Source organism: Rhizomucor pusillus (assembly GCF_041956525.1).
Source record: "Rhizomucor pusillus strain CBS 183.67 unplaced genomic scaffold VTP01scaffold_13, whole genome shotgun sequence".
NCBI classification, from domain to species: Eukaryota; Fungi; Mucoromycota; class Mucoromycetes; order Mucorales; family Lichtheimiaceae; genus Rhizomucor; species Rhizomucor pusillus.
Window position 1 is genome coordinate 349347 of NW_027192155.1, and position 21886 is coordinate 371232.

The 21886-nt window shown below is 43.5% G+C and overlaps 7 protein-coding genes and 1 non-coding gene across 8 annotated transcripts; 3 read left to right on the plus strand and 5 right to left on the minus strand.

Moving 5' to 3' along the window:
* Positions 1–297: 297 nt before the first annotated feature.
* VTP01DRAFT_2521 (uncharacterized protein) lies at positions 298–2319 on the plus strand (the record flags this gene model as incomplete). Its single annotated transcript, XM_069380992.1, has 1 exon — positions 298–2319. One exon carries the CDS (start codon positions 298–300, stop codon positions 2317–2319), a length of 2022 nt encoding a protein of 673 aa, XP_069237297.1.
* A 507-nt stretch (positions 2320–2826) lies between these two features.
* Positions 2827–3703, plus strand: VTP01DRAFT_2522 (uncharacterized protein; the record flags this gene model as incomplete). Its single annotated transcript, XM_069380993.1, has 2 exons — positions 2827–2978; positions 3058–3703. The coding sequence occupies 2 exons, from the start codon at positions 2827–2829 to the stop codon at positions 3701–3703; spliced, it is 798 nt and encodes a 265-aa protein (XP_069237298.1).
* An 812-nt stretch (positions 3704–4515) lies between these two features.
* VTP01DRAFT_t70 lies at positions 4516–4589 on the minus strand. The gene has a single exon. It is a non-coding gene; the product is annotated as a tRNA-Asn (tRNA).
* Positions 4590–7109: 2520 nt separating this feature from the next.
* Positions 7110–9193, minus strand: VTP01DRAFT_2523 (uncharacterized protein; the record flags this gene model as incomplete). The annotated part of the gene is made up of 5 exons (XM_069380994.1): positions 7110–7682; positions 7735–7944; positions 8006–8275; positions 8343–8438; positions 8504–9193. The coding sequence occupies 5 exons, from the start codon at positions 9191–9193 to the stop codon at positions 7110–7112; spliced, it is 1839 nt and encodes a 612-aa protein (XP_069237299.1).
* A 1029-nt stretch (positions 9194–10222) lies between these two features.
* Positions 10223–10903, minus strand: VTP01DRAFT_2524 (uncharacterized protein; the record flags this gene model as incomplete). The annotated part of the gene is made up of 1 exon (XM_069380995.1): positions 10223–10903. The coding sequence occupies one exon, from the start codon at positions 10901–10903 to the stop codon at positions 10223–10225; it is 681 nt and encodes a 226-aa protein (XP_069237300.1).
* Positions 10904–12851: 1948 nt separating this feature from the next.
* Positions 12852–14128, minus strand: VTP01DRAFT_2525 (uncharacterized protein; the record flags this gene model as incomplete). The annotated part of the gene is made up of 6 exons (XM_069380996.1): positions 12852–12938; positions 13012–13321; positions 13388–13519; positions 13585–13793; positions 13858–13920; positions 13985–14128. 6 exons carry the CDS (start codon positions 14126–14128, stop codon positions 12852–12854), a joined length of 945 nt encoding a protein of 314 aa, XP_069237301.1.
* Positions 14129–14769: 641 nt separating this feature from the next.
* On the minus strand, positions 14770–17786 carry VTP01DRAFT_2526 (uncharacterized protein; the record flags this gene model as incomplete). Its single annotated transcript, XM_069380997.1, has 14 exons — positions 14770–14937; positions 14999–15163; positions 15235–15465; positions 15536–15943; positions 16008–16160; positions 16230–16258; positions 16312–16399; positions 16456–16742; positions 16808–16983; positions 17053–17145; positions 17202–17263; positions 17331–17417; positions 17471–17544; positions 17705–17786. The coding sequence occupies 14 exons, from the start codon at positions 17784–17786 to the stop codon at positions 14770–14772; spliced, it is 2103 nt and encodes a 700-aa protein (XP_069237302.1).
* Positions 17787–20040: 2254 nt separating this feature from the next.
* On the plus strand, positions 20041–21744 carry VTP01DRAFT_2527 (uncharacterized protein; the record flags this gene model as incomplete). Its single annotated transcript, XM_069380998.1, has 2 exons — positions 20041–20512; positions 20588–21744. 2 exons carry the CDS (start codon positions 20041–20043, stop codon positions 21742–21744), a joined length of 1629 nt encoding a protein of 542 aa, XP_069237303.1.
* Positions 21745–21886: the final 142 nt, after the last annotated feature.

Genomic DNA, 21886 nt, shown 5'->3' on the forward strand with positions numbered 1-21886 from the left:
GTATAATCTATATATATTGGAAAAGTAATCTCTTCTCGATTGACTAATATTTAAATTACAATTTAGGCAACGCAGTGGACGAGGAAAAGAAACTAGACAGGAGTCTCTAACCGATGAATAAGATAATCATTTCTATCAGGTATGCATAGCACTTAGACAACGGTACTGTACATTCGGCTATTTGTAGATATATATTCTTTTTATTGCATTTAATGTACTGCGAGATCGTTTAACATTGTATAATTATCCTTGGTGACATATTTGCAGCGCTATATATCCATATAACATATCCATGCGATGCATTTTCCGTATGTATGGTCTGGTGCATACCTCTTTGTGGAGATACGGAACGAAGCTGTGGGATCCGCTTTGAATTCACTGCGTCAAAAATTGGCGAACCGAAATTGGAAGCAAGCACTGCTTCTTTACCGCGACAACGCGTGCCTGGAAAACAAACAAGCGCACGCAACAATGTTTACACAATTGGCATACAGGCGTCGACCTACTATAACCTACAAGCGGAAAATACGATTCCGATGTGCACCGCTAGATCCTGACAGTGGCAGTGACTCGGACAATGACGCATTTCGCACCAATCGTCAATTCAAGTCCATGAACGCGGCCTTGACGCCGAATAATATCGACGTTTCCCAAGCTGTGCAAAAGAATGAGACAAACACCACCGACGTAAACTCCAACGCACTACTACAAATAACACAGACTAGCGTACCAGACGCTCCAGATACGCTTATCGAAAACAAGCTAATGCCAACATATACCCAGCCTAGTATACCCACCAACCTTGAGAATTTAGAATCAACAGAGATTGCCAATAGTCTTCAAGAAACACTAGATGCATCACATAGTACGACGACTGTGGACACTCACTGTGCAAAAAAGCAAAATCACGAAACGTTAGACGATGATAATGTCAAAGGCATCGTGGATGACGTTAGTGACAAAGACAAGGATGAAATTTTACAGGAAAACAAATTCGACGCGACATCTGCTCCAAGTAACATGACAATACCAGATAATAGTAATACTTGCGATGCTCCTCAAGATGAATCTTTTGCAAATCAGTCGAATAGCAGCGTTGCATCCGATGTACCTGCTGATAACTCTATCGATGACATTTTCGACTTTAATCAAAGCATACCCATACCCGACGTATCAAACAGCGATGCACTCGATACTCTTCATGATATATCATTGCCAGACTTGCTTGATACGACATCAGCGATGACCAGCAACACTATTGGCAGCATCATGGAAACAACCGACAGTGCATTCGACATGTTCGACTTCCCAGCTGAACCAACTGAAAATAATTCGAAAGGATCGGCAAATATTGTTGATACTACTCCAGCGAAAAAGGAGGATGCATCCAATTCATTCGATTTCAGTGAAGATTCAAAAGAGAAAGACGAACCATTGCTTATTGACAACAACGCATTTGATATATTCGACTTCCCCGAAGAAGCTCCAGCAGAGCAAGAAATCAAGCTTATGGTAACATCTCGCTTACAACAACAGCCACTGCAACCACCAACACTCAAAAAGCGAAAAGCAAACTCCTCAATAAGAAGGACACGTTCGGCAGACTTAACGGATAATATCAGGCAACGAACATGTCAAAATGCCACAGGCGTGCTGAAGCAAACGAAGCGACCTCTTCAGCGATCAGAGTCAACACCAGAGACACAAAAGAAGAAGCGTGTACGATTTGCAAAGAACATGACAGTCAGCACATTCCACAAGATGTCGTTTGACAGAACAGAGTACATCGAACCATTTCCTTTCGCAGATGATTCGTCAAATGAGAGTGACAGCGAAATACTACCATCTGCTATCGAGTTCAGCGTCAAACCCATGATAGACCTCACAAACGTCAGTAATTCCAACTTACCATCCTCATCGCAAGGCAAAAAGCGACTCGTTGGATCTCTGAAAAGTGCGCACGGAGAAATGCATACGACAACCAGTATGCGCAGGTTTGAATTTGATGAGGATGATGACGAGGATATCGGCTGCAAATTAGATGTGGAAAACTTGCCACCGACTACTGTGCAATCCAAAGAGGAGTACATGGCTAGTATGGAGCAAGAAATCAATGCCATCCTCGGAAACGATGTATCAACAGATTACGAAAACAACATCCTAAGCTCGCTGTCGTCCCAAACTGATCGTCCCCGTTACCAGCCTCAAAATGCTATCAATGTCCGCGTTACTTACCGTCGATCAGAATCTAATAGGCAAGACGATCGAGACGACGAGCTGGCTCAACTCGAGAGCATGCTTGCTAGTTTGCGCGAATAAGATAATCCGTCTCCACATTCCAACATCATTGTATATTTGCTGCATTAAAATCGCATTTGTCTTAAAAAAAAATTTCTCTTTGTTGATCAAAGCACTGAAAACAATATCTGAAAGGAATATGTAACTATTTTTGTATGTATTGCATAACGCGCCAATTTTCGTGTTAAACGGGGTAAGATGAGTCAGAGAAATTATTTAACTGCTTTGTCAGCATTATCTACAGTCATTTGCAGCATACAGTTTGCAGCTGCTTTTTGTCATTAACAAGTGGATTCGTATAATACAAGTGCGTCCAGACGTGCCACTCTAAAAGTTTACAGCGACCAAATCTTCGTGTTTACTCAATAGGTACTTGGTTGTTCCTGTCGAAAAGCTCTCTTTTGCTGTCGCGGCGATCATTTGGTAATTCAATGTCCGTTGCATGAATATACATTTGAAATGATGACAGCGGGCTAAGGGTTGCTAGTTTCCTCAAACTTTCTCTTTTTCTTTTCTTCCGCTGTCAGGATGTCTGTTGATAAAATCAAACTGTATACTTTTCCTCCTTCGCTCTACGCATCTATTTCTCGCCTTTTGATTGCCGAGAAATCGGTCAAGAATGTTGAATACGTAAACGTTGATTTGTCAAAAGCTGAAAATTTCTCTCCAGGATACCTGCGGTAAGAAGGATTGATGTAGATAAAGGAACTCGTATGCAGAGACTGAGCAGGTTCATTTATATGTAACTCGTTTTTGTAGCAAGAATCCGCAACACACGGTCCCAGCACTGGAGGTCACCGACGCCGACGGCAAGACGATCATTGAAACCGACTCTATTCAAGTATGCAAAGTCCTTGACAAAATTAGCGGCAATCCGCTGCTGGAAACAAGCGAGAACGCCGAAGTGATTGATGAATACGTCAAAGATATGCACAAGAACGCAGATGTTGGCAACGTTCTTTTCTTCACGTCACGTGATGAGGCTGAGTTGGCGAAAAAGAAGGACTTGATCGTGCCTTTCCTGGAAGGACGTCTGCAAGGCTGGCACCAGTACAGAGAGCAAGCTCCAGAGTACAAGAATTTGTATGAGCAGAACATCAAATCGACGCAAACTGCGATTGCTCAATACAAGGGAGAGGCAGACCCAAAACGCTTGTTTGATACCAACGCCCGTATGTGGAGTATGGCTGTTGCATTCTTGGACAAGACAGAAAAATTGCTCAAGGAAAGCAAAGGAGATTACATCTTTGGAGACTATACCCTGGCAGACGTTCATCTCACCGCTTGGCTTTATCGCCAAGTTCTTGTTCGAGGTGAAGAAAACTTTCAGGGTCGCCCTGCACTGAAAGCTTATTACGACCGTGTCAAAAGTCGTCCTAGCTTCAAAGAAACATGGGGTCAATAAAGTGACTATATGCGTGTACATTAGTCTGAATTATATTTTCCATATTTTGCTGCTATCTTCGTAGTTGTGCGCATGCCACCATAAACTCTGAATTGCTAATGGTGTATAAGTAGCAGTAAAATGATCACTACGGCTAGCGCTCTAGGCTGGTATAAGATTTATACCCGCCAAATGCAATGCTTTCGAGCATATTGAGTCTGGTATGGGAATGAGCACTAAGACCAAGCTAAGCAGAGTTTGCTAGCAGTCTCAAGTACTTCAGACTATAGGCTAAACAGACTCTGACGGACAACACAGGTGTAAATTGTGGAAATAATTGGTATCTTTGTCGCCAGACTCTGTTGCATCTGTCGCATCTGGCAAACATATCAGCAGAGGTATTCAAATACATATGCCCGCTTTGTGAATTGTGATATTGATGGATGAGTGGAGCAACAGTGCAACCTATGTTTGTTAGCGTATTTTAGCAGCCTATGTCAGCCTATGTTAATCGGATTGACCTGTACTGATCATTTTCGTTGCACACGTTATTACAGCCCACGAATATTAGCACCACAACGAATCTAAATAGGTGTCGACAATTGTATTTCTTTCAGTAGATATTACTACTCGTGCATGTCTTAACCATTAATGACAATAAGCTGGATAGCTTATACAAAATAAATATTGCTGGAACAATTGTGAGAAGAATAAGTAACTCAAAAAAGAAAGGCATAAAATAGACGTTGAAGACTTTGTCAAAAAAAAGACGGGGTCTGTGGAAGGGAAAACCAAAAAACGGATCCCTCGCTGAGAGATTAGAAATAAGTGAGCGCTCCTGGGTGGGCTCGAACCACCAACCTCCTGATTAACAGTCAGACGCGCTAGCCAATTGCGCCACAAGAGCCTTGCTCGCTGAGCAAAAATTTGTAAACTTTTGATAGCTAGTTAATTCTGGAAAAGTCTCGTGTTCGTCGTAGTACGATTTTGCTGGATACTTTTACACAATATTTCTGCCATTTGTATTTCCAAAATACAAGTATTATTCTCACGCTAAATGCAAGCTATATTTTATTTACTGACTTCACTTTTTATATGGCATTTTTTACAAGCTGTTGAAGGATATCTTGTGGAAGGTATGAAAATGGATCGGTTCAGTTGGTTTCCATTTTAAGAGCTGAGTTCAATGTTTTGAAACGCCGGTAGTAAAGAGGGGCAGACTTGGTGGCAAAAGTCAATTGAATACGAATGAGTCACCGACAAGCTGTAATGGAGAAGCATAATGAGCGTCGAGTCTTTGGAGCCACTTTTTGTTTTTGCATGCTTTTCAATCAACAACATTCTATGGGCTTGCTTCAGCGATTTATGACTGAATACATTCTTGATTTTACAGCAACAAGAGACACGCCCTCGAGATTGCTGTTGCTCTGGAGAAGCAGAACAGTGTCTATTGATAAAGTTTTTTTTTTCTACAGCTCATAAGTTTTGTGCATTTTTAAATTTTGATTTAACTAAGATTCAACCATGCTGCACTCGCGATTCTTCTCTCTGCATATGTCAGACACGGTAATACTAGAGCTTCTTTCCTTTCAAGCATAAGAATCAAAGAATTGTAATCTGACGCTGCGTCAATAAGGCCCTGATGTCTTACAGCAAAGGACTACAGAGGAAAAATCTGGAGATCATTGTTTTCTACTGTAAGTTACGGCCACAGCATAAGGATTCATAGAAACCTGAGTGTTGTATCCAACACTTCGTTTCGTAAGAAATTGACAGGATCTCTTGATCTTACCCTGTACTTCATATCCTCTCTTTATTGCTATGGTAACACAGATAGCTTAATTGCCGCTACCTTGTTCTTGACAGCTCCAATTATACACCAGACAATGGTTTCCCGCTCTGATGATGACAGATGCTCGGCAGATGCTGACCCATCACTGCTTAACCTGGGATTATATTAGATGCATACAGAGGAAAGACCGCCAAACGAAAGATTCTCTAAAATACAGAATGATTGCAAATAAAGAACTTTACTTGATCCCGTTGACTTAGTCTGTCCCCTTTTATATCACCCTGAGAGGTCAAACCTTCTCATCATCCAATGTCCTGGAGTGGTTACATTTGCAAACAGCACGATGCAGATAAGTGAAAATTGAATAGTATGATAGTATAGAGTGTTTGTCTGTCTTTCTACACTTTATTTCCAAGAATAAACTTGAAATAAAACATAATGCTTATAAAAACCAAACCTGCTATGATGTGTGCCTGATAATACCAATGCGAATGGATGATATCGAGTATGTAAAGCGATTGCGTAGTTGGTATGGATGATACTACTGATGATTCACAGAAGTGGCAACGTTCTAATACGCTGAATGGTATGCAGGTTTTAACAGCTATGAAATCCCAATACGATGCAGAATTGTACACGAATTTTATCATAATGAAATCCCCCTTTACCGCAGAGTGGTGGGCATGTTGATATTGCATTGATGTTCGAGAGAAGTATTCAGGATAAAAAAAAAAGTGGTTTCGAGGAGACAGCAACAGATAGAATCACACGATGAGTATCGTGGCAACTGTGTACCGTTTATTCGGACAAGGCAGGAAGCCTTTACTAATAGAAAGCTCCCTAATATTCAGTCGCAAATAGGTACAATTATTGAGGATGAAGAGCCGGCATGTGCATACCACACACGCATTCTACTCTTTAAAAGTAGAAAATAGCTTTACATTCCGATTATGGGTAACTTCCTTGATGATAGGAAAGCAGAGAGCTTCTATTATGATCCATCCAACGAAAGATTTCATTGTTGTAATGGGTGCCAAGGTCAACATTTTGCAAACGAGGAGTGCATAATAATCATCACCTAATACGCCTTTGCAATATTTTATAATCGGGAAGTTCGTATAGAGAATATGCAAAGTTTTCAACTAGAGGGCATTCCAAGGTCCAGTTGATTTTCAAACTTGTAAGACTTTTTCTTGCAACGCTGCTCTTTTCATAACAAATGATGGAAATCATCTTTTCCCCCCTTCCTCCCAATTTTGCATCCTACTAGCTTCTGCAAGCACGCAAGTGTTGGAAAATGGCGCTCACGAATGCATTGAATTGCTTGGATTTAAAAAGTATATTGGATTATAGAGATGATCTTGGTTATCAGAATGTATCCCGCCATCATTTTAAAAAGCAACAGACAAGAGCTTTTTGTAATCATCGCGAGCTTCATTGCGAGCTTCATTGCGAGCTTCCTTTGGTTCTAAATTCCTTGTTGGGATACAGCAGCAGCAGATCTTTTTTAGGATGTGGACAAGGCATAGATAGATGTAGGCTTTTATATACTTTCTGTTCACTTTCAGCTGGCATTGGTACTCGGTTTTATTTGCAAGGAAAAAAAAAGAAAAGGAATACGTAATGTATATACGGTTACTGGTACTCGGGATTCAACTCAAGCAGACGGACATCTGATCCCTCTGTGGTGATGTGACGAGCTACCTTCTTCAACAGACTGGTTACGATTCCTCTGTTCTGCTCGTTCTTCTTGATACGCTTTCTGAAATGAAGCAGGAACTCTTTGGTCGTGAGACGCTTGCCTCGCAAGACCGCAATCACCTCCTCCTCAGTAATCAAGTCGCCCTCGCTGTTAGGTCTTGTCTTCTTGACATTTCGAGTATCCTCTTCTTCAAAAGATCGCTTCTTCACGTTAGAATGAGCCGAAGGCGTCGTGATAGGTCTTGTCTTCTTGACGTTTCGTGTATCCTCTTCTTCAAAAGGTCGCTTCTTTACGTTAGGATGACCCGAAGGCGTCGTGATAGGTCTGGACATGGCTTCCTTGGTTGGTTTGACCCTCTTTGGAGTCAGAACAGGTCTCTGCTGCTGTTGTGGCAATGGCTTGCGTTGTTTCAAGCTTGTTAGTGGGTTTGGCTTCTTGGGTTCTGGCACAGAGCTTTCAAATTCCTTCAAAGGCTCTTTTTCTTCTTCTGACTCGACTTCATCCTGCTATGAGATGATAAGCAACCAAAATTTTCTTTGAATGTCTTAAGTGTCTTACAGAAGATGCATATGGGTCACGTTCTTCGTCGTCACTCTCGTAATCCTCGTTCTTTTCCAGATCGCGCACGAGTTTTCTGATCTGTTTGCCTTCAGATGTCAGCTTGAATTCCTTGTCACCAAACAAATCCTCTTCATCCTCGTCTTCGACTTGGTCGTTTTCATCGCCTATACCGCGTCCAAAGTTTCTGTTTTCGCGTTTGATGCGTTCCTATCGAATAATTTGAGTGTTAAATACACCATTCCAGTTAAACCATCTATGTGTTTCTTACTTTGCTATCTTTGATTTCATCATCCTCAAACTCAAATTCGCCACCACCTTCTTCGTCGTCTTGGAAATCCTCGTCAAAGTCCAATTCATCCATATCGTCATCGTGAGTAGCTTTCTTTCGAGCTTTTATGCCTTCCTCCTCATCCTGGTCTCGATTCGTTCTTTTCTTTGCTGCTTCTTTCATTTTTTCTTGTTCTTCCTTCTCAATAAGTTCCTTGTTTCGCTTCAACATCATCCATCGATCTTGATCTTTCTTTTGCTGCCTCTTCATCTGAATTGCGAGAAAGTTGATTGGATGTAAACATAAATGCCACACAAAATTTTGCTTCCTTTCTTACCTGTTCTTCAGCTTCTTCCAGAGACAGCTGCTTCAATCGTCGCTTTGCTTGGAATGAGTACCATTTGTTAACTGGAATGTATTGGAAATCATTCGCCTTAAAGTTTACGTGAGCCCAAAGATTCTCTAAATCTAGAAAGCGCCTGTAGTTTTCTCTCTTACCCGTAGCGCAAACAATGCATAGTGTGACTGACGGCCCCCTTCGTAGTTGCCAATGAAACTGTTCTGTTGATCATAATCCTCCAATATCCAGGGTTTTCCTTCTTTCTCTCGTAGCTCACGGGTATCGTCTTTGGCGATAAAGATTTGTTTTGTTCGTTTCTTGAATAACATTTGCTTGTTACGTGTAGCACCACCCATGGGTGCAATCAATGAAGTATCGGCGCCAGTCTTGGGACCATGCTGTTGCTGTTGCTGTTGCTGTTGCTGTTGCTGTTGCTGCTGCTGTTGTTGTGATTGCTGTGACTGACCTTTAGAGCTAGAAGGACCGGCTGCAGGTGACGAACCTCCTGACTGATCGCTTGGTGATTGCCGAAGGACGGGTGACTGATGCGCATCTTTTCGATGCAATTTGACAGGCCGCGTGAATTCTGCAAATTTGACGGGAGTGAATGTTTTGAAGTTCATGATATGAAATAGACCTTGTTTCTTGGTCGATCGCAGCGGGTAATCCTCGTATTTGATTGATGCTTTCTTTGCCTCTTTCTCCTTCTCTTCCTGTTCCTTTTTGCGTCGAGCTTCCTCGCGAGCCTTAGCAAGTAAGCGGCGTCTCTCTAGCTCTTCAGCCGTTGGCGGTCGAGCCGGCGGTTGCTTCGGTTTCTTGTTCGCATGCGTTAGGTTGAAGATTCCCATGTTGCTAGCAGAGAACGAGTTGAAATGCAGAAATCAATGTTCTAGGCTGATTTAGGGTCAGCGATTACAGTCGGCCCGTGAATTATTGGACTAGTGATCGAAAGACTTGTTCAGAGTGAGTATCTTGAAGATAGATAGAATAGAACGTTAAGGTGAAGCGAAATACAGATAGATAAATGTATACCTTGATACTTGTCAAGAGAAAAGCGCCTTTGTGTTGCAAGGTACTCAAGTTAGTAAAGGCGTTCTTTATTCGATCCTCGACAGACTATATATACTATTCTAGCTGTGATGGTTATAAGGCTTAAGTCAAGGCAACAGATTTAGAAGTAGGCTTTCATCAAGCTGACAAGTCTAGAAATGAGGTTTTCACTGAGCTGACTCGACTGGAAGTAAGCCTTAAATCCTGAAATTTAGCCTTTGGAGTTTCTGAACATCAATTGTCTCTTTGTTGGTTGCGGTCACTGAACGGGTCTAGGTGGTAAAAACAAAACATTCAACCATCCTTCTAATTTTGATACAGTGCTAGGCGTAGGAAAATTACTTTAGTTATTATGTATTTTTGTAAGAAGTTGAAGTATACAAGCAGTCTAATTTCAGTACCAGTTGCAATAATAATAGTTGACGCGAAAGAAGATTATATTTTTACATGGAAATGTGCATATACAGAAAAGGGGGAGGAAATGAAAAGTGGAGGAGGAGCAATGACGATGATGACAATGATGGTTAAAGATAAAGCATACAAGAACGGTGAATGATTTGATCTATGCATGTGCGTATGTAAAGTGTTATACAATACAGGTGACAAAAGGTATCGATGCTCATAGGCTGGAACAAAAAGTGCTGTGATGATATGCATATACAAGTGTGTGAAGATATTGCCGGCTAGAGTTGTACATAAGATGAAGAATGAGTGGAAGTGTGTGTGTGCAGCCCAGTTGACGAAGGAGATGCCGTAGTAGGAACAGTAGCGAGAGGGACGGGTAAAGTGCGGGTGAAATGGAGTGAGCCAGTGCGTCGTCTTTAGAATCACATTGTCGGGTAATAATAATAGCCGTATGCAGGAGCCGCGGCGGAGACCGGAGCAAGACAACCTGGGCAGGAGCAGAAATTGCTTGTTGTCGCGTAGTAGTCAATCACGGGGAAGGCGTTCTCCAACTTGACAAATTGCTGTTGTTGTTGCTGCATGTCCGGTGTCTGAGGAAAAGGTACAATGGGGCTGTTTTCGGGACTTGCGTTGCTTGCAACCGTGGATACAGTGGGTGAAAAGACTGGTGCAGGCTGGAGCGGCTGCTGTTGCTGTTGCTCTTGCTGCTGCTGCTGTTTGGATTGCTTCTCTCGAAGTTGTGTCAAGCGCTTTTCCAACTTGTTCATATCCTTCTCGAGATGGACCACTTGCAATCCGAGATCGTCGTAGGCAGCCAGGAGTTCTTTTTCCATTTCACAGAGCCTGGTTGGAGTGCTCAACCGATTCATCGTTTCTTTGCTGTGGTTGTACGCGTGATTCAGGCTGTCAAACATGACAATGACTGTGGCGAGCGCGTCTTGAGTAAATGCAAGCTCATCTTCAAGACGCTGGATGTTGCTAGGCATTTTCTGCCGCTTCGTGGAAGTGTCACTACTGGTTGTCCTGGCACGCTTGCGTGGGCGTTCGTTGGAGACCGGTGGAGCTGCGGGCATGTTGATCTCCCATTCAAAGATTTGACTCATTTGGTAGAAAAAAGTAAGAAATCAGAAAAATCGTTGGGTTTGTTTGTAGTTGCGATGTAGTGAGCTTTATTTATACTTTTGTCCATAGTTATGCACACCACGTTACACAGTATGAGCTAAAAATGGACCACGTTGACATCGATTAAGGAAGCTGTTCCCGGCTTCCAATTGATCCATCCCCTAGCCCGCTCTTGTCCTTGCGGTTCTCCTAGTTTACTTGCATTTTGTCACTGTACCTTGGCAACCACCATTCTCAAGCTTCTTTGTAAAATCGCCACCTCTGCGAGTTCCCTGTTGCACAGTCGACTTTTAAACAAGGCACGCAGGCCACGTTTTCCTTAAAGGTGCATGCATTGTGCAATTTGATTGGCCCAATCTACTCGGCATTTTGCTCCTTTCGTGCCGAGGTTACTTCACCCTTTTTCCGAAAACTGGGACTCTTGGCGGACCGATCTTTTGATCGCGCGCTTTCTATTTTTCACATGCATACGCCAAGCTACATATCACCCTGCATACACTCTGTTGCTCTAGTCAATTGTATTCGCTGGGGAAATTCAAGCCACTCTTCCAAGCATACCTAGTAGGTCAACGAATTGTGCATGCGAAGAGAGGGGCGGTGGCGACGCCCCAAAAATTGTTCCAAGGGTCTTGATGTTTGGCACAAAAGTAGCACCTTTATAAATTGGATGAGGTGACAAAGCAATTACATCGATGACCACCGTGAATTTTCTAGAAGTTAATATATATTGATAAGATTAGCTGCGCGGCGGATATACCTGTGTGTCTGTGTTCACGAGATCCATTTAAATGAACAACAATTGTTATATGCAAGTATACAAGTTTACAAAGTCCAATACATCCGGCACGAGCACAGACAAATGAGAATTGCAGGGCAAACCAAAAATTTTTCCTGTACTCCCCCCTCCTCGGAAGGAGTTACCAAGTTTTCTCCGTTCCTGGAAAGGGTGGCTAGTCGTGAAATTGATTGGTTACCGCCACAGCAACGTAGGTTACACGAGTTTACACCACGCTAACTGATGTCTGATGATGTAATAGCGCCAAGGTATAGATTATGTAGCAATGAGATGTCCGGCGGCACGCAGCCAGCAGCAACCAACGATCAAGTTTGTTACACACGATGGTGAATGATTTCATCATGTCTGTGTGTCAGGGGCTTACAACAAGTGTTTGAAGCATCCCGTGACTCATCGCTACAGTTGCCATATATGAACAGTGCGCCGTCAAATGCAGGGCTAACTTTGCCCTTGCATTACAGCGTGTTTCTACACACTAATTGTTACGTACTTGCATCCATCAAAAGCAATTGGCATTTAGTCATGGATCTAAAGCCATACGAGACGGATCAGTTTTGCTTTAATGTTTGCGCTAGCAAGCTCTGCTTGCGTTATTGTTGGCCGCTTGGATCAATAGCAAGATTTAGTCATTGCGCCAGTCAGTATTTCCCTACGGCGACCTAGCGCTATACTGTAGATGATAAAATACAAACTTGATGGATGTTGCACATCCGAAGGTCACTGTCAAAGTGGTTATCACGTTATGGACGCGCTTCTATTTCCAGCTCTGAACGTTCATATCTTGCCATAAATTATGAAGTCGATTGGACGGTACCTATACAGGCTCTATTATTGGATTTGATGGCTACTGCCTTGGTTGAATCACGATTCGTACTTGATCGTCATCTGGCGTATCAGAACGTTTTAATATAATTACCCATGGAGAAAAAAAACAAAGAGCGTATAAAGTTATAAGAATCCTATTTTTCTTTTTTACTTCTTTACACTGCAGCCGAACATATGTTACAAAGTAATAAGTGGATCGTTCACGGAGACATCTCCAGGGTAAGGGAAAAAGAAAAAAGAGTAATGCAGTAAGCAGCCGATCAAATGATAAATTGTTCAATGATTTTGAATCGTCTAACAAGATGTGTTTATGCCTTGGGTTCGTCCAGCATGCGATGGAAGATGGGAATGAGTTGCTGAGCAACGGTGAAGCTGAAGATCAACTTGGGTCCGACCTATATAATCCGATCTCGTGTCAGAAAACTGCCAACTTTTTTTTTCTTGTTTCTTTTATGCATGAATACATACCACAAGGATCTTGGGAGTCAATCCCTTGAAGAAACCACCGAAACCTTCCTTCTTGATGAGATCCTTGATAATGTTCAATCCAGACTCGGGGTTCTCAAAGTTACGGTTCTGAATACGGGTCTTGACGACATCAAGAGGAGCAGCGACGGTGATAGAAGCGACAGCACCGCCAATGGAGGCGCAGAAGTTTTGGAAGAAGGTAGCCTTGTTGTAGTCCTGGAGACCAAAGATGTATTCCTTGACAAAGGCGGAACCACCGAAGAGCGCAAAGGAGCCAGGGGCGTTACGGGCAGCCGTCCAGCCAGCACCACTGTACAAACATTGTTAGTTGAAGTTCTTGCACATCACCACAGCATGTCTCCCTCGCGCGACTTACCGGTACAAGCCCATGCCTTCATCCTTGATGATGGTGAGGAAACCACGGCCACGGAAAGCTTCAGGGTTGGTCTGGCGCTTAATCTTCAAGACGTCGAGCGGCAAAAGAGCAATTTCACCAATGCCGACCAAGCTGATTTGGGAAATACCAGTAAGCAAAATATCCATCGTTACTTTCGATAATTCAGTTTTACCAACCTGCCAGCAGTGGCGTGCATGATGGTCTTGCCAGTCTTTTCACCGAAAGCATTGACAAAGAGATCCTTGTGGTTGTTGTTGAGGTAGTCCTTGACAAAAGGCTGACCACCGAACTTGTAAACACGCTGAGCAACCTTGTAACCAGCGGCGAAACCAAGACCAGGGAAAAGGGAAGCGTATTTCTTGAGGAAAGGGGCGGTAGCAGCATCCTGTCATGTAAAGTGCTTAGTCCCTTCTGATCAAAGAAAAAAAATTAAACGATCCACGTTTTACCTTGAAGACGACCTTGTTGAGGATGGCCTTGCTCTCAGCCATGCTCAAACCTCCACCAAAGACCTACGATCGCGCTTATCTATCAGTATCCCGAAATAGTATCTTTGACAAGCGCTGATGCACATACTCGAGACTGGTTGCTCATGAGACGCTTAGCGACAGTGTCGACGGGGTGGAAGAGCAAGAGCTCAAGGACGCCAGAGCTAGCGCTACCCAAGAAACGAGCGGTGCCGGATTCAGAATGCTTTCCAGTGGCAATGTGGGGAGCCATGACAGGTTCGGTCGGTGGTGAAAACAAGTGCAGGTCGGCCCTGGCCTCTGGAGAAAACAAAATTTTGTTGGCGGCATTTTTTTTTTCTGATTAAAGATCCGTTCGTTCCTGAAAAATTGTGGCTCAACTTACAGTTTGAAATCCAGAAAATGTCTCTCTGCTCTGCTCTCTGATGCTCAAACGCATAGTGGATCGGCCACGCTATTATGCTTCTACGTAAACTCGGACATGTCCAGTTAAAGATGCAAGTCCAAAATGTATAGTTACGTCTAAATACATCCGGAAACTTCTTTATCGAATGTATGTAAATGTACATTGACAAATTTCTCGTGTACTAGCTTTTATTCGGCAAACTCCATCAAATATCGCGTGCAAGAAGCTCACATCTATCTAATATTTCCGATTTACCTGCATATGACATTCAAAAGTAACCTGATGCGTTGTTACAAAACACGCACATGCCTAGAATGGCGCAAGGATACCGAGCATCCCAGTTACATATCAAGAGATATATGTACGGCATTTTGTAAATTTGCGATCATATATATTCGACGTAAATTACGGGAGGATAGACGGGGGAGGTCTATGGTAAGCACAGAAGCACAGAGTATACATATGTCTTTATCATTTTTTCTTTGCTTTTAGAATTCGTATCCCTCCACTTTGAAGAGTTCTCCATAGTCAAAATAACGGGTGATAAGGGACTGTACCGAGCGCGGGAGGTTCATGGATGTCAAGATATTCTGCATCTTTGAAAGACCTTCCTTGCGGATAAGCTTATTCAGATTGCATGCAATCTCAGTTGGATACTGGGGTGGATTAGTTACACTTGTATATGCTTGGGACTCTTACAACATTCTCAACACTTACGACGATCTCGTGATACCATCGCTCGTGGTAGACAGTCAGTTTGACTGCAGCTAGAAGGGCCTTTTGAACATTGCCCTCCTTTGCATAGATCTCTAGCAGTCTCATCCAGGCCTTTGCAGAGAACTTATGGTCTAGACAAAGTTCATATGATTCTCTGGCCTCGTTCTGATATATGCAATTTAAAGTAAGCCATAAAGCGAAGAATAAAAAAAGGTTGGGACGGTTATCAACATTACCTCATGCCAGAGTCTGAGAGCAAGATCACCGAGCAATTCCCATTCGGTGCCGGTCTTGCGGTATGGAATCTGCTGCGAGCGATAGTGTGCTGCTTCTGTTCTCCAGAAAGTGTATACTCTCAAATCCTCATACAGAACCATGAACAAGTTATCAAGCCAACGCTCACAGAGGCGCTTATTGCCGAAAGAAAAGCTAGTATCACCTGCGTTGCCGTTTTGTTCATTAGATTCCTAGTGATTAAAAACCGGCAAAGTAAATCTCATGAATGAAGGTGCAAAATCGCCAGATATATCTACATACCTTGTTTTCTTCGGCAGCTTGTTGAGGACGTTCCAGTGATGGCTCATCCATCTTGGGCGCTTGACTTTCATCGTTCTTGTTATCATCATTCAAATCAACATTTTCCAGTTTCTCGGATACTTGGTCCTCTGCAGTTTGTTGCTCGCCTTCGCCTTGTTGCTTTTCAGATTCATTGGCAGCAGACTTTTCTTCGTTTAGAGGTTTAGAGCTTTGAGATACACTGTTCTTGCGCTCTTCCTCTTTGGCTTTCAAAATTCTGTATTCTTCTTCCATAACAAAAACGCTTGAGCGGCACTTTAGAAGATCGTCCCATCCAATCTTTGCTGCAAGTCTCGTCAAGAGAGAATATGCCTTGGCAAATGTTCCGTGAAGTGCAGGGGCTGGTAGTCGCATCAAGTTTGGATCAGCCTTGTAAAGAGAAATAAAGATGAGTGGATCCTCCTTTACAAAAGTCGGCAAACAAACGGCTTACCTCTGTCTCTCTGCCACTTGGGTCGTCTTCCATGATGCCAGATTTATGTATCTCTGCTTTGATCGGCAAATGTGTTTTCGCAGGCGGTGGCATCCGATGCATATCGCGCTCGCTGTAAGTGAACATTGGACAAGAGTTTAGCGTCAAAAGAGCCTGGATACATATAATTTGGTTAGCAATTCATGTTTGCGAATTATATTCCACTCAAATATCCTCACATACATTTTTGTAATCACCAATGTCAATGTAAACTGTTGATATCGTTAGCGGAAGTTCTCACATGCAAATTCAAGTCAAAAGTTACCATCAGTGAGTTTCGCCCATGTAAGGAATTCCGATGGAGTTGTGTTGACACCATATTTTGCCAATTTTAATGCCATCTCGTATTCTCCCTGGAACATACAGTGAATTATCATCCAGATTTCTTACATTGTCACGTGTCGCTTACCTTGCTCCTAAGGAAATCGACTTGGACGTGAAGCAATGGATAACTCATCGGTGCTAGCTTGAGATCCTCGTACAAAACCTTGACCGCCTTGATCTCTTCATTTGCACCGATGAAGGACTCTGCTAGCAAAGCGCCTACTTCCGGGTCCTTCTTGTGCAACTTTTCAAACAGCTCAATTGCTGGGCCATAGCGGAAGCTGTCTCCGAAATACTTCATCACTCCAGACGTCAAATGATTGTGGACGGAAGTAGCGACCTGGATCTCTGGTTTGCTTCCCAGCTGCCAACCTAATGTGAAATACGATGGAAACAATTGAGGGTAATGACTTACTGTCACCAATATTACAACATACCTTTCCAAAATAAAGCTTCCACTGCTTCGAGGAACTTTGCTTCGCCCTGAAGGCTAGTGATAGGATCAATTTTACGATATCCAGCCAATCGATAGTAGCTATCATCAGAGTATAGAATAGCTCGCAAAACTGCAGACAAGTAAGTTTCTTGCCAGATGGCAGGGGTCGCTTCGTGTCTAAATTAACATGTAGCGAGTTGAGAAATCGTCTGCGCTATATATAAAGAACCTGTAGGTAGTACAAACCGTTCTCCCCGGACATCCACAAAGTAACTTTCCACACCGCCTGGAATTTTGACCTCGACGCGAACATCCACTCGTGAAAATGCGTTGAAGCAACTGAAATCCTTGTGAGTAATTATACATACATACAACGTCCTCCTGCAATACTCTACCAGTAGATCCCAGATCGGATTCTCCATGCGTTGGATTTCGAAAACCACGACTGAGTATCATCCTATTAAGGTAACTCACAATAAAAATGCATAGTTCGCTTAATTCTCGTGGGATCATTTCCACCATACCATCGAATACGTGAGTGAGTTCAAGTAGGCTGCTAATGTAGCTGAAGAGGATGCATCAACGCCGGAAACATAGTGGTAACTACCGAGCTGTTATATAGTGAGATAAAGTAGTCGTCTGTGTTCCTTTCGCTAAGTCGTACCTCGCGCACCCCTGGTTTCGCGTTCGTCTTTATGATGTGGCAAAGATCCGGTGGACCGAGCTCTCGAAACGTTCCTGTAAAACAAATGGACGTATAAGCAGACTGGAATGGCGATTGATGAAGGGTAGAAACGAAGCAGCGGGGGGATGGTGTCGTGTCGAACTCGCAAAGGGTGGCATTGCGAGTTGCTATACTTTACCCGTCTCCCCCATAAGCTGAAACAAGTGCATGTACCTAGAGCGTCTGTTCTAGCGGCAATGCTCTCGCCCAGCTCGTTCTCAAAGAACTCTGGCACGTCTCTGAGCACATCACCCATTTTGCAGGAACAAAAGCGTGTTGAAACTCAAACTCAACTCAACCAAAATGCGACTTCTTGGCTTTCCGCACAATTTGAGGAACCCATCGTTTCTTGCCATTGATAATCAGATATACATATGCTTCCAAGTTCTCGACGCTCCCCTTTCTTTTCATAAATGAATAATGTCTTTTGCTACGGATCGCTTGAAAAGGTTGTTGAAGATTTCACTTTAATTAAAGACCAAGACTGTAGCACGTTAATCAACATTTATTGTAATCAATAATATATCCAGAAGTGAGGATCTGGTGCTCCCTCAACCTTAATTTGCAAGTTTTATTTTCTTCACCAATGTCTCAGTTATGGAATCAGCTAAAATCACCTTGGCCCCTTTGCTGAGAATTCACGCTTCTTATCACATAAACAAAAGAGCAGAAGAGCAACATTGAGTTCTCACTTGCGGAGCAGAAGAGATTGTTAATGCTACCGATTCGCATGTCATGCTTTCCATTGCTAGCAAGAAAGGTAGAATCTGCATGCTCTTTGCAGCCTGCACTTTGTCGCGATGCTCTCGCAAAAGCACTCGAGCGTCGCTGAAATGATTTGGCAGGTATAAAAGTGCTATAAAGCGAATGCGTCGTACGGCAGTGTGGAGTTTCTCAAAACGCGGATGCGGACCGTACGATGTCGTTCAATATCTGACTTTTGTTGAAATAGCGGATTGTTGTCAATGGAACACTTTCAAGGTTTAAAAAGAATAAGCATGCAGATGACGAGATTGTTCATGTTGGGCTGTAAATAATCCATTCTGTAACAGCGATCGGCGAATCACTACAGTGCATTCCTTCCTACTGGATCGGTCTAGTAATAACTGCAAGCAAAAGATCTCTATTTTTTTGCCACGCTTTTTGAAGGAGTTGGAAACAATGGTGTCCGTAAGATAACAAACGCCACAGTGCTCAAGTTCAAAGCAAGTACTGGTGACAGAAATGCGCGGGCAAAGAGGCCTAGATGCAAAGATACAACTCTAAATATTTATCGAAGTTTTCGACTTGCATTGCCGGATGAAGTCGTGGGTCCTTTGCTTCACAAACACAGCTAGCTTCTTTCTCAAGAAGAATGAACCAAACAACGCTGATGAAGAAAAGGCGTGAATGGCTCCATTTTCTATTTTATTGATATCATGCATTTTGTAGACTGTGCTGGTAGAAGGTAATCCCGGGCCAACCATTCTACTTGAGCATATCAACAGGGAACGAGGTAGGGCCGGCAACGGCAAAGTCAACCATCATCTCCTGAAATTAGCCGTGAGGCGATCGTTACCTTCATACGTATCCGCAACTCCATCTTCTTCTCTTATTCACCGCATTATCTATCTGCATATTTGTGATGAATAAGCAAGCGTAGTTCTTGCTTACGAACGCGTTCTCGTTTTCTATCCCAATTGCTGGCACTTTCGCTTCTTTTTTTTTTTTTTTTTTTTTTTTTTTTTTTTGACTTGTTGAGGTGTCAATCAGATGAAAGTACGACATTTATTAGCTTGGCTGATATTGACTTTTTGCTCGAATCCAGCATCAGCCATATACTGGTATGGAGGTTGATCCAGATTCCCTCGCTGACTGGAGGTGTGGCTCATATCCATGGAGATTTCACATTACCGAACCATTTTTGGGTGAGCGTGACCAGTAGCAGTGCAAAGTGGTGCTTAAAATTGAGGGAAAAAAATCAAGGGACGTTTCCCCGATGATCGGTTACCGATAAACCCGTCTGCCAATCAAAACGCACGCTTGGGCCACGTTCTTTGGGTGCGACACTGAATGCGGGACAGATCAGCCGCATACATGATATGTATACATGCTATTTCAGGTCTCGAGGTATGCAGCAAGAGGGGGAAACAGCGATGGTGATTGAGTACATATTTGCAGAATTTTGGCAAACTTGAATAAAATGTACCAATTTCGTCCATTTTCGTCCATTTTCGTCCATTTTCGTCCGTTTCCGCTTAGAAAAAAGTTTTCACCATCCACGGAAACTGAGGATGGGTCCACGCGAGCAGGATTTCTACGGTGATTGGCCTTTGCGATTCCGAACGCAAACGCTATATCCAATCAAAGCAAACACTCGACACCACTTGATGACAGGTTCCATGGAATTTTTAGTCTACGCCCTTAGCTATATAAATTGTCCTGATTTGAAACTTTTTTGCCTGCTAATTGCTGTCTGTCCCTTCTTCTTTTTCTATCAATAACACATTTCTTCCTTACACAGTAAATCCATGGCAACAGACGCCGTCTCCATAGAACAGCAACGCCTCGACGTGGCTCAGCGCAAGCTCCACAGCTTGGAAAAGCTGGAGGACAACAGCGGTGTGGGCAGCAAGTTCAACTGGTTCACTGTTAGAACCATCCTCACAGCCGGTGCTGGTTTTTTCACCGATTCCTACGATATTTTCATCATCAACTTGGTCACTCCAATGCTCGGCTATGTCTACTATGCTCACAACAACAATAAGATGCCCTCAGACATTGAAGGTGTCGTCAAGGGCATGACTTCTGTTGGTACTCTCCTCGGTCAGCTTTTCTTTGGTTTCCTCGGCGATATCTTGGGTCGAAAGATCTACGGTTTCGAGCTCATGATCATTATCATTGGTACTATCAATTGCGCTACTTCTTCTTCTACTATTCGCGGTGTCTCTGCTATCGCTTTCCTTGGTCTGTGGCGTCTCGTTCTCGGTTTTGGTATAGGAGGTGAGTATCCTGCATGCATGCAGCTTAAATTCTTTCTTCTGCCAATTATTTACTAACGTGCCTGTCTACTACTAGGTGACTATCCAATGAGTGCTACTATCGTCTCTGAATGGAGTTCTACCGGCCGGCGTGGTATGATGATGGCTCTCATCTTCTCCATGCAAGGTATCGGCAACTTGGCTGCTGCTATTGTCACTTTGATCATCCTGGCCATCTTCAAGGGTGCAGTCAACGCTGACGTTTACAACCTCGACTACGTCTGGCGTCTCTGCATTGGTCTCGGTGCTGTTCCTGCCGTTGCAACTGTGTATCTTCGTTTCAGCATGCCTGAATCTCCTCGTTACTCATTGGATGTCGAACGCGACGTTGAAGCTGCCGCTGCTGCCAAGGGTCAAGAAGTCTCTGACGAGCTTTCCAAGCAATATACCAAGGTCGAGAACAAGCGTGACCACTGGGCTGAATTCCGCGCCTACTTTGGGCAGTGGAAGCACTTGAAGGTCCTCCTCGGTACCGCTCTTTCTTGGTTCCTTCTCGACATTGCATTCTATGGTCTCGGTCTCAACAACTCTTACATCTTGGAAGCTATCGGCTTCTCTAACAAGGATACCCCTTTCGAGACTCTCTGGTACAACACTGTTGGTCAAATCATCATCACTTGCTTGGGTTCTGTTCCTGGTTACTACTTTACTGTCTTCTTCGTCGAACGCTGGGGTCGTCGTCCTATCCAGATCATGGGCTTCGCCGCTTGCACTATCCTCTTTGCTATCTTGGCTGGCGCTTACTACCCTCTTCGCGACAAAGCTATGCCTGCATTCATTGTCATCTTCACTCTGGCTCAGTTCTTCCAGAACTTTGGTGCCAACAGCACTACCTTCATCATTCCCGGTGAAGTCTTCCCAACCAAAGTTCGTGCTTCCGCCCACGGTATCTCTGCTGCTTCTGGCAAGGCTGGTGCCATCTTGGCTTCCTTTGCTTTCAACGTCCTTGTCGACTATGGAGGTGCGCCTGGCAAGCACGCTTTCTTGCCCGAGACTTTGGGTATCTTTGCCGGTATCATGTTCCTCGGTCTGATTGTCACCCTCCTCTGGATTCCAGAGTCTAAAGGCCGTGACCTCTCCACCTTTGAAGAAGACTACATCCCTGAGGAGGCCCGCGCAGATGCTGCTACTACTACTGCTGCTGATATGAACAACGAATCCAACGTACTCGAAGAAGAGCACAAGCGCTCTTAAATACTTTTTCTCATCCCACATCAGCTCTCCCTTCGTCGTATTGTAATTTTATCCGGCGGACAGGTTTCGCACAACTTTCCCTTCTTCACCTTTTCTCATCCATATTCCTCTGCTAAAACTCCCTTTCATTCTCCCTCTTGTA